A 9,848-nucleotide genomic window follows, 5' to 3' on the forward strand; every position below is an offset into this window, starting at 1 on the left:
GCACTCGGCTGGCACTCGGCCCCCCGACGCCTCGCCCCCGCACCCTGCTGCCATCTGCGACACTGGCCCGCCTGCGACACCGGCCCCGCCTGTGACACCAGCCCGCCTGCGCTCGGCCTCTGTGCGCCGGCACTCGGGTGGGGTGACAGGGGACCGCGGGGGACGCCGTTTCACTTGAGAACGCCTGGAGCCCCGTCTCCCCTGTCTGTCGCAGAGAGGAAAGGGACGGCCGGTCACTGAGAACTAAATGACACGTTTGGCATTATTCCGCACTCCAAGCTGAAAACTTGCCCCAGTTTGCCAGGCACAGGTCTCAGCCGAGCGCCTGGCCTTAGACGGCCGCCTGCATCGTGACCTCGTGAGTAGACTGAACCCCCACTCCCCGCCCCGAGGCTCCCGCAGACACCGCCAGGCAGACGGGAGCACGTGGCCGGGTGGGGACCAGCCTCCATCCACGGGCTTCTCGACCCCCTGCCAGGCCCCCACCCCCCAGCGTTACCCTGTCTGTCCCCACAGGCGCCTACCCTCGGCTGTCCCTGAGCTTCCGGCTGAAGAGGAACATCGGCTACTTCATCCTGCAGACCTACATGCCGTCCATCCTCATCACCATCCTCTCCTGGGTGTCCTTCTGGATCAACTATGACGCGTCCGCAGCCAGGGTCGCCCTCGGTACGTGCCGTGCCCACGTCACATGGACCGCGTCCAGTGACCATGTCATTGCAGCGTGAAGAGACCTCACGGGCGGAGGCTCGGCTGCTGCTTCTGGACACTGGCGCCGCAGCCTTGCCCAGGGCGTCCGTGTTCATCCTGGCAGGCCCGTTTCCTGCACGAGCGCTTCGATGTGTTCATTTAATTATCAGGCTCCGATGTGAATTTTCATGCCCACGGAAGGGAAAATATGCTTGCCGGATATTTGCATAATAAGCCTATTTTTGACACTAATTTTAAAGCAAGGCCTAACGTCGCCTGCTCAGAATTATTCTGTGGCCAAGAAAGAAGACATGGTTAATTGCACATTCTTCTTTTTTTAAGTCAGAAAAAAATCGTCCAGCGTTGTAGCATATGATTGGAATTACACAATTTAATGAGCGTTAAAATAAGTGATTAGATTCTAAGTGATTCCCAAGAGGTCTGGTGGCCTTTTCTGGCCACTAGTGATTTGAGAACTGAATTATCAGCCGATGCGCAATAAATGTTATAGGTTCCAATATGATTTCTAATGTACATTGATTATTAAGGGAAGGCTTGTCTTTTCAGAAAGGTTATTCTCTACTCAGCTAACTATTACGAAACTCCATGGACAAAACAAGCGTTCAGATACTTCTTGAGTAAGGACAGAAGGGCCATCCTCCAGTCCGTTCCTTTTTGGATAGGGTTAACTTTAGTTCCTGAAAGTGGATTATCGACAACGCGTTTGAAGTCGATAGAATCGTCAACACATTTGTTGGTAGATCGGCTTGCAGAGAAGCGTGAGAACCCCAGGTTCCAATGATTCTTTTTTCTGTTTTCCATCTTTTCCCAGGACTTTTATGCCCGTTTTTCATTTTTTTTTCCCCAGGACGTGCGTACATCTGTGCGAGTGGGTGTGTGGTTTAGACCCACACGTACGTGACTTGCACGGTCAGATTCAAGATTAGATTTTTTTTCTCCTGTGAAATAGCACAGAAACTCAGGTCACTTTTTCTAAAAAAAAAAAAAAAAAAAAAAAACAAAAAAAAAACACTTTGAAAAGAAAGTATCAAAAAACTGGAAAGTTCTGTATCAGTGGTCATGAGGCCACGGAGAGACAATCTCTAGGGCTTTTCCATGGCCCGCAGAGTCCGCCCTGTGATGTCAGCCATCTCTATGGGTTTTTTTTTTTCTGGTTACTCTCTGTTGAACTATTTTCTCTTCTTATCACCTAGAAAAATCAGAGTTAGCGTGAGTCTGCACAGGCAGATCCAAGGTTTTCAGAGCCGTTAGCTTATGCAATTTCAGGGGCTCTCCTTAAGGAAAAGAATATAAAATACAGAAACATGCCATTCCTGTCCCCCGTCCCCCGAGCCTGGACCAGACCTGAGGTTGAAGCTCCGTGCGCTCCGCAGGGAGCCGGCCTGGCCATTTTGTCGTTACTGAGGTTGCTAGAAACACGGGCCCGAAGCTCCACAGCTGCCGGGCGTCGGCAGGAGAGAGGCGCCCTGGAAATTGGCTTCTAAATCGTGGAGGTGCACAGCTTCCACGGCGCCTCGGTTGGGAGCAGAGTGCTCCCCAATATTAAACAGATGCCCCGCCCAAAGTGGGAGGTCGTCGCCCAGCCTCCCTGCACAGCAGGAGGGCGGAGTCCACTCTTCCAGAATGACACGACGTTATTACTTAGAAACGCAAATCCTCCCGCCGTGGCTTCTCTGGGACAAAGCGGTGGGCCGCCCGAGTGGCCGGGCTTCGCCACCGAAGGTGACGATGGGTTTGACAGGCGTCAGGAGCCTGGGAGGAGTCGCAAGTGGCAGATCCCGGTTTCGGGGTGAGCCTGCGGCCTCCGGGCAGCTGTGAGGTCAGGGCCCAGCATCCGAGTGGGCAGGGGTCCCACGGGTCAGCGCTCGGTGGGATGCCCGCAGGCTCACCCCCTCCGTCCCACATTCTGCAGTTGGCTCCCTCCGACCGCTCAAGAAAAGGTGTGTGACAGGGTCACCGACACTCAGGAACCAGGTTCACGCAGGAGCCAGGGCGTGAGCGCATCGCTCCGCAGGCCAGTCACGGCGCAGTGGGCGGTGTCATCGCTCCATGGCACAGAGGAACCTCGTGACTGGTGCTGAGTGTCACGGAGATCTTAATCCAGCTGGCTGGCTCCGGGGTCCTCTCTCTTTGCGGCCACAGGGGACCCCACGGCGTCAATAGACGGCACGCAGAAATGAGTTACTTGGTCCTCACATGTTCTTAGGGACCGACCTCACTGTGTAGGGGGCATGAGATCATTCGCACGCGGCTGTCTATAGCTCAGCGTAGTGGCATGGGGGGGCATGGGGGGGCGCTGTGCTCGGCGCCCCAGCGTTGGCGAGGTCACTGGTATGAGTAGACGAGTCCTGAGCCCCTCACGCAGACTCGGAGCTGACATGGGGCTCGCGCTCCGCCGCCGGCTTCCTAAGGTGCCGCGGGGGAAGCGTTTCCCACGGGCGGGCACTCTGGCCGCGGTGACCTCAGAATCTCAGATTCCTCTCGGGGCCCTTCCTCCCGCACGCTTCTGGTCCAGACGCTCGGAGTTTCGTGTCAAGTCCCGGGTGCGTTTTCACTTGTTCCAGCTCTCACAGAGGGGACCGTCCCCTCTGGTGCCCTGCATAGCTCCCCCCGCCCCGTCCTGGCCACTCTCCGTCTGTTCTGTCCCCGACGGGCATGGCCGCATGGTGCCCACCACGACCCTGATGTCAGCTCCCACCGCGCGTGACCCGCTTCCGAGCGACACGTCACGTGCTCTGCTGAGTTCTGATCGCCCGACCCTCGAACCGTTGTTTCCGACCGACGTGCGGTGTTGGGGACAAGTCGGCAAGGGAGGAGGCAGGGAGGGGACGGGCGGCCCCGCGTCCACTCACGCTCCCCTCTCTCGTAGGCATCACCACCGTCCTGACCATGACGACCATCAACACGCACCTGCGGGAGACGCTGCCCAAAATCCCCTACGTCAAAGCCATCGACATGTACCTCATGGGCTGCTTCGTCTTCGTGTTCCTGGCCCTGCTGGAGTACGCCTTCGTCAACTACATCTTCTTCGGGAGAGGCCCTCAGCGGCAGAAGAAGCTGGCGGAAAAGACGGCCAAGTCCAAGAACGACCGAGCGAAGAGCGAAAGCAACCGGGTAGGCCTCCCCCGTGCCACCCCCATGCCACCCGCGGTCCCCAGCCTGCCCCCGAGGCTCCTCAGTCGCCGGCTTCTTGCGTGACCCCTCGGCAGGCGCCGTGCGGGCTCGTGGGCCGCAGCCCGAAATGCGGCCTCGTGTGAGTCACTGAACTTTACGCAAAACCAGAGTCACAGCAGAAGGTGCAGAGGCCACGAGCTCCCAGTTTCCCGGAAAAGAACAAACCACGTAGAGAGTGGAATGCGTGGGACCCCGGGGGGCGCGAGGTCCGAGCTCATTCACGGGGGACAGCGTTTTCCCAGAAGGCCGCGACGTCCCTTGAGTGGGGAGATGACGAATGCGATGGGCCAGCACGGTGCTGTCCTTTGCACGGCGTGGCAGACCCCTGTCTTGTCCCCTCCCCCCCCATAGCAGGCACAGTCCCCTGGCTCCAGTGGAAAGCCGGGGCCAGGCAGGCTGACCGGCCGAGGCCGAGGACGGTGAGGGCTCCTTGAAAGAAGTCGCTGGGCCACACACTCGGAGAAAGGGCGGGGAGCAGACCCCGGCCCGCCCCAGCTCCGCCCGGCGCGCTTCCAGCCGCATAGGAGGTTTGCGGTTGGGTGTCATTTCGGCTCATGCGTCGTTGCCAGTGTAGACGCGTTTGGTGGGGGCGCCGCCGCTTCTGCATAATCTCCACCTTCCTCCCCCACGTCTCGCACCCCGTCAGGGCCCCGGAGATGTGTTTCCGCCCGTCCCCGGCTGGCGGCCTTGCTCCTCATCCCTCATCTTTGAATCCTTCTTGCTAAACGTTACTCGTTTCTCCAGCCCCCAAGCAGTGTCCTTGCCATTTTCCGGGCGCTCGGTGTCCCCCTGGTCCCTGCCTCCTCCGGGGTCCTGCCGTGGGTCGTCCGTGACCTACCCGTGGACCGAACTAGGTCCATAAGCACCGCGAACGAACGGAGCCACGTTACGCGGGTGTGAATGACTCTCGTCCTCCAGCAGAACACGGGCAGGACCGGTCAGAGCCACGCCGGACCCGGGCACGAACCCGACTTCCGCAGGCGAACTCGTCACGCAGTCCCCGCCGAAGGCGTGCGTGGCGCCATGCCGTCACGCCCCTGAGTGAGTCCGCAGCCCGCCGGGGGCACGCGCTCTGCTCTCGTCACGCCGTCTGCGGGGAGAGTGGCCTTGGTCACAGCGTCACTGTCCGTAGCAGGCACCGGCACGCCGGCACGCACGGAGCCGTGGTTCCACGTTCCCTCCTAACTTAGGTGACAAACTCCCTCCCTTTCTCCTAAACGAGATGGTTCAGAACGGTCGAACCGTCGTGCCAAAGAAGCAGCCTCTAGACCGTGAAGCGAAGAATTCAAAACACAAGCAGAAACACCGCGACCTCTAAGATCCACAGAGAAAGCGAGCGGAATGGAGGAAGAAGTTACAAATCAGATGCGGCGAAACAGGCCCCCCGTTCCTTCACGCGTCCGTTCGCATCGTTTGCTTTCCTGAGACTGTGTTTCCCAGCAGTCTGCCGAAGCCCGCGCACACGCACACGCAATCGTGGCCCGCCTGCTACGGTCTGAAGTTGACACGCACACGCGCGTGTCATAGTTTTAATGCGCATTTGACGCTTTTAAAGATACACATTGTAAATTGTTGCCGCCTACACCTGAGGATTCAGGATGATTTTAAAGCAGAAAGGAACGTCCCCAGAAGTTCCTGTCACAGGCCGTGGATGGGATCGAGGAGAACGAGAAGATGATGGCAGAAGAAGATCATGCAAGACAGACGGGCCCGCCTGCGGCTTCGCGGGTTCCTCGTGGCTTAATCGTCGTCATTGGGTTTCGGCCCAGACAGCGACAGGTTTTCCTGTCTCCCGTGGCCGCGCGTGTTCTGACTCGGCGATCGAGTCACAGCGCCCGCCCGGGCACGTGCTCACGAGCTCCTCCGCCGACCGGGCTGCGGGAGGTTCTGCCCGTGCGAACCTCCACGTCCTCCTGGGTCGCATCTGCACCCAACCCCTGGCCTTCGGTTGCAGGGCCTGTGTGACGGTCACGGGCCTCGTGACATTTTGGGGTTTGAAGTTCGTCGAATGACAAAAAGTCATGATTCTTGCCCAAGAACCGGACGTGCGAGCTTGACGTCACGGCTCTTACCAGGACTTAGCTCTCCTCCCCCGAATGACAAACGCCTTCTTATGGTTTCTGAAACCAGAGTATTGTGCTTACGTAGACGCCTGACGGTGCGTCGAAAAGGAGACCTCTAGTGACAGCCCGGTGACCCAGTTCAGGGGAAACGACATCTCCGTGGTGTCCGTCGGCGCGATGCTCTTCGTCTTCACGCGATCGCACCTGTCAAGGGTACAGAGCAGCAAGAAGAACGACGCCGAAATCGGAGACTCTCCTCGCAGGGGGAGCGACACGCGGCCGCCAGAGGAGGCGTGTCCGCGAAGCGCTTCGAGGATCACGCGTCGTCGCCGTCACGCGAGACGGGCGCGCCGCCCCGGTGGCACACCCGTGGTCACGCCTGTTTATTTTGAGATTTAGGCTCTCGGTGCGACATACGCACGGCCACGTGGCCCCGCGTGCCCGGGGAGGCTGGGCCCGGGCGGGGGTGGGATGAGGGGCTCTCCCCGGCCCCCCGCCCACCGTTCGCACTGCGGAGACGCACAGATGGCCGCGCCGGATCCCACGTGCTGGGCGGCAGCCACAGGAATTGCTGGTGGTGTCATGAAGGGAACAGAAGCCGAGGCCGTCGTCCCGAACCCGCCCTTCTCTCTTCGTCCTGCAGCCCGGATCGTGTTTCGGGCGTCGGTGACGCTCCTGCCCGGAAGTCGCTGTGACTTCTCCCTCCCGGGAGCGTGGAGTAGGTTCCCCAATGGCGCACGCAGACCCTTAGCGGCGACGCTAACACGCGCTTCCGTTCTCCGCCTGGCGTGGTGCCTGTTGCGATAGGACGACATGCAGGTGACAGTGAGTGACGAGCTGAGCAGGTGCCGGTGACCGGGTACTCGGATCCGTTCTCGCAGGGACTGGAGTCCCACCCAGCGAGACTGCGTCTCTCACCCCACGACTCGGCCTGTGATGTTTTCCCTGCCCGTCGCCTGGAAGGTTTCCAGCCCTTCTCTGAGGCCCGGCTGAAACGCGTTTCACTCTGCAATCGTCCCTCTTCCGTCCTGGTCGTCGGGGTCTGTGATTGAACTGGGCCCAGCGGGGAGTCTGGGGCGGTGTCCATGTCTGAGACCCGTCGCCTCCCTTACATTTGCATGGACGTTCCTCTTGCATGGAAGGCGACATCCTGGAGCAAAGTGGGACATCCTGGTGACCACACCGCTCCTTCCCCAGGCTTAGTTAAGTGACCTTGGCATCTCGGAGTTTCTCCTGGTGCCTTTAGTGCCAGAGGCTGCGTGGCCCGTGGGTGTTTGAGGTCCTCGCTGAGTCTGGGCCACCTGGTGTCCAGGGCCACCCTGCAGCGTCCTGGCAGCGCTCAGGGACCAACGCAGGCTCCAGGGTCCCCACGCACCTCCCGCACGTCTAGCCCAACGCCTTTGCTAACCGTGAAGAGTATGCAGAGGACGGCGAGGTTCACATTCCCGTAACAATAAATTATCCCCCCACGAAACAAATAATGGTGTGAAAGCTTCGTGGAGGAAGCCGTAGGCCAAGGGACGGAGAACAGTGAGCGCCCAGGGGACAGAGTGGCCCCCGCAAGAGGGATGGCCCCGCTCCAGGAGAAGAGGTGGCAGCCGCAGCCCGCGACGGGGCTGCTCAAAGGACGGCGAGGTTCACGTTCCTGTAACAATAAATTATCCCCCCACGAAACAAATAATGGTGTGAAAGCTTCGTGGAGGAAGCCGTAGGCCAAGGGACGGAGAACAGTGAGCACCCAGGGGACAGAGTGGCCCCCGCAAGAGGGATGGCCCCGCTCCAGGAGAAGAGGTGGCAGCCGCAGCCCGCGACGGGGCTGCCCCGGGGCCGGAGCCTCAGCCGCGCCCTGCCGGAAGCCCGGGGAGGGCCGCGAGGCTGTGTCCGCGCAGAACGGGATGTTTTCGTTTTCAGATGTGGCTCAGATGCGGACAGGGACGTCAGGTTACCTTAAACGTGGCCCACAAAGGTGGGGCTCCTGCCGGGCCCAGGCGCGGTTAGTGGGTGCGGTGGGTGCCGGGTGGGGGCGCGGGTCCACCCGGCCGACGTCGTCTGAGGAGGACCCCCTCATCGTCCGCCGTAAGCTGGGTATTTTCACCCCGAAGAGAGCGGGAGGCTGGGTTCTGTCCAGTCCCCGCTGTGAAGGACAGTTGTCACACCCGAGTTCGCATCTCGAAAGGCGCTTGTACGGACTCGCATATGCAGCGTGAAATGGCAACTTGAACAGCCCCCTCCGACTTATCCTGCCTGATGGCGCACGTCAGGATTTTGTAAATCGAGGAACTAAAATCTCTAAGCTGCGGTTGAGCCTCCAAAGTGACATCGCCCCGCAGCGGAGCGCGGGGGTTGGCGGGTGTGCGGGTTCTCCCAGCGAGCGTGGCGCGTCCCGTGTCCGCCCGCAGGGGTCGGAGCCACCAGCGGGCTAACGATGCGCTTTCTCTCCCGCGCAGGTGGACGCTCACGGGAACATCCTGTTGACGTCCCTGGAGGTCCACAACGAGATGAACGAGGTGGCGGGCGCCGTCGGGGACACCAGGAATTCAGCAATATCCTTCGACAACTCAGGAATCCAGTACAGGAAGCAGGCCGTGTCCCGGGAAGGGCGCCACACGGGGGACCGGGGCCTCCCGCACAAGAAGACCCAGCTCCGGAGACGGTCTTCGCAGCTCAGAATCAAAATCCCCGACCTGACTGACGTGAACGCCATAGACAGGTGGTCCCGGGTGGTGTTCCCGCTCACCTTCTCGCTGTTCAACCTGGTGTACTGGCTGTACTACGTGAACTGAGGGACCGTCGTGGTTCGCAAAGACTTCCTGTCACCCGAGTAAGACACTGCTCTGCCCGTCAAGGTTTTATACCTGCGCACACACAGAGAGACACACGCACACGCGCGCAGACACACACAGACACACAGACAACACGCGGACACACACACACACAGACACAGACACGCAACACGCAGACACACGCAGACACACACACAACACACAGACACACACGCAGACACACAAACACACACAAACACACAGACACACATACAACACGCAGACACACAGACACACAGACACAGACACACACACAACACGCAGACACACGCAGGCACACACAGACAGACACACATACAACACAGACACACAGACACACACATAACAAACACAACACGCAGACACACAACACACAGAGACACGCACACACACACACATACACAACTGTATATATATGTGGACTTTCTCAGCATATATATAAAACACACGTGTCTATGAGGATGTCTGTGTATATGTTTATACACACAGGTGTCAGTGCCCACGTGTATTGAAAACAAATACACACACATACATACATTTTGCAGCTATGGACAAATTTAACACAGGACGCGTATTAAAGAAAGTCATAGTTTTTTCTTTTTTAATTGAAAGGGACAAGCACTGTCTACAGATTCTGCCTTGAGAAGGAGGGCGTGAAACACAACATCATCCCAAAACGTGTCTTTTACTGTCATGAGTTAGATGTTTTAGTTCAAACACCAGAAAGACACTCTCCCCAACATGCCGCTAGCTCGGAGCGAGTCGCACCCCCACGCCCCGTCCTTCGGTTCCCCGGGCGATGGCCTTCGGCCCTTTCGGCGACGGTCGGTGGGTGGGGCGGGTGGGCGCTCACCGCCGTCTCAGACGCGGCAGGCACCAGGTCGACACCTGCACGTGCGTCTTACGAAAACCCGTCGGCGCCGATGGCATCGCGGGGGAGCGCTCCGACCCGCCGCGTGCTTTCCGTCTGTCTGCGGGGCGGAGCCGTGGGCCTGTCCCGTGGGAGCCCGGCGGCGGGGAGCCCGGTGGCAGGGGGCTCGGCGGCGAGGCGCAGGTGACATTTCAAGCCCCAGAAGCGAGCTCCGCGTCTCACACGCTT

The 9,848-nt window shown here is 59.5% G+C and overlaps 1 protein-coding gene across 2 annotated transcripts in view; it reads left to right on the forward strand.

Moving 5' to 3' along the window:
* Window positions 1-8,731, forward strand: part of GABRB3 (gamma-aminobutyric acid type A receptor beta3 subunit) — a 22,558-nt gene extending 13,827 nt beyond the window's left edge. Inside the window, exons 4-6 of one of the 2 annotated variants that reach the window (XM_006907079.1) lie at window positions 517-669; window positions 3,581-3,825; window positions 8,396-8,731. In XM_006907079.1, coding sequence (XP_006907141.1) covers window positions 517-669; window positions 3,581-3,825; window positions 8,396-8,731 — 734 coding nt within the window. Of the gene's footprint in view, window positions 1-516; window positions 670-3,580; window positions 3,828-8,391 lie in introns of both variants that reach the window. The other variant, XM_006907080.1, reaches the window with a different exon arrangement.
* Window positions 8,732-9,848: the final 1,117 nt, after the last annotated feature.

This window comes from Pteropus alecto, unplaced genomic scaffold, assembly GCF_000325575.1.
Source record: "Pteropus alecto unplaced genomic scaffold, ASM32557v1 scaffold102, whole genome shotgun sequence".
Taxonomy (NCBI): domain Eukaryota; kingdom Metazoa; phylum Chordata; class Mammalia; order Chiroptera; family Pteropodidae; genus Pteropus; species Pteropus alecto.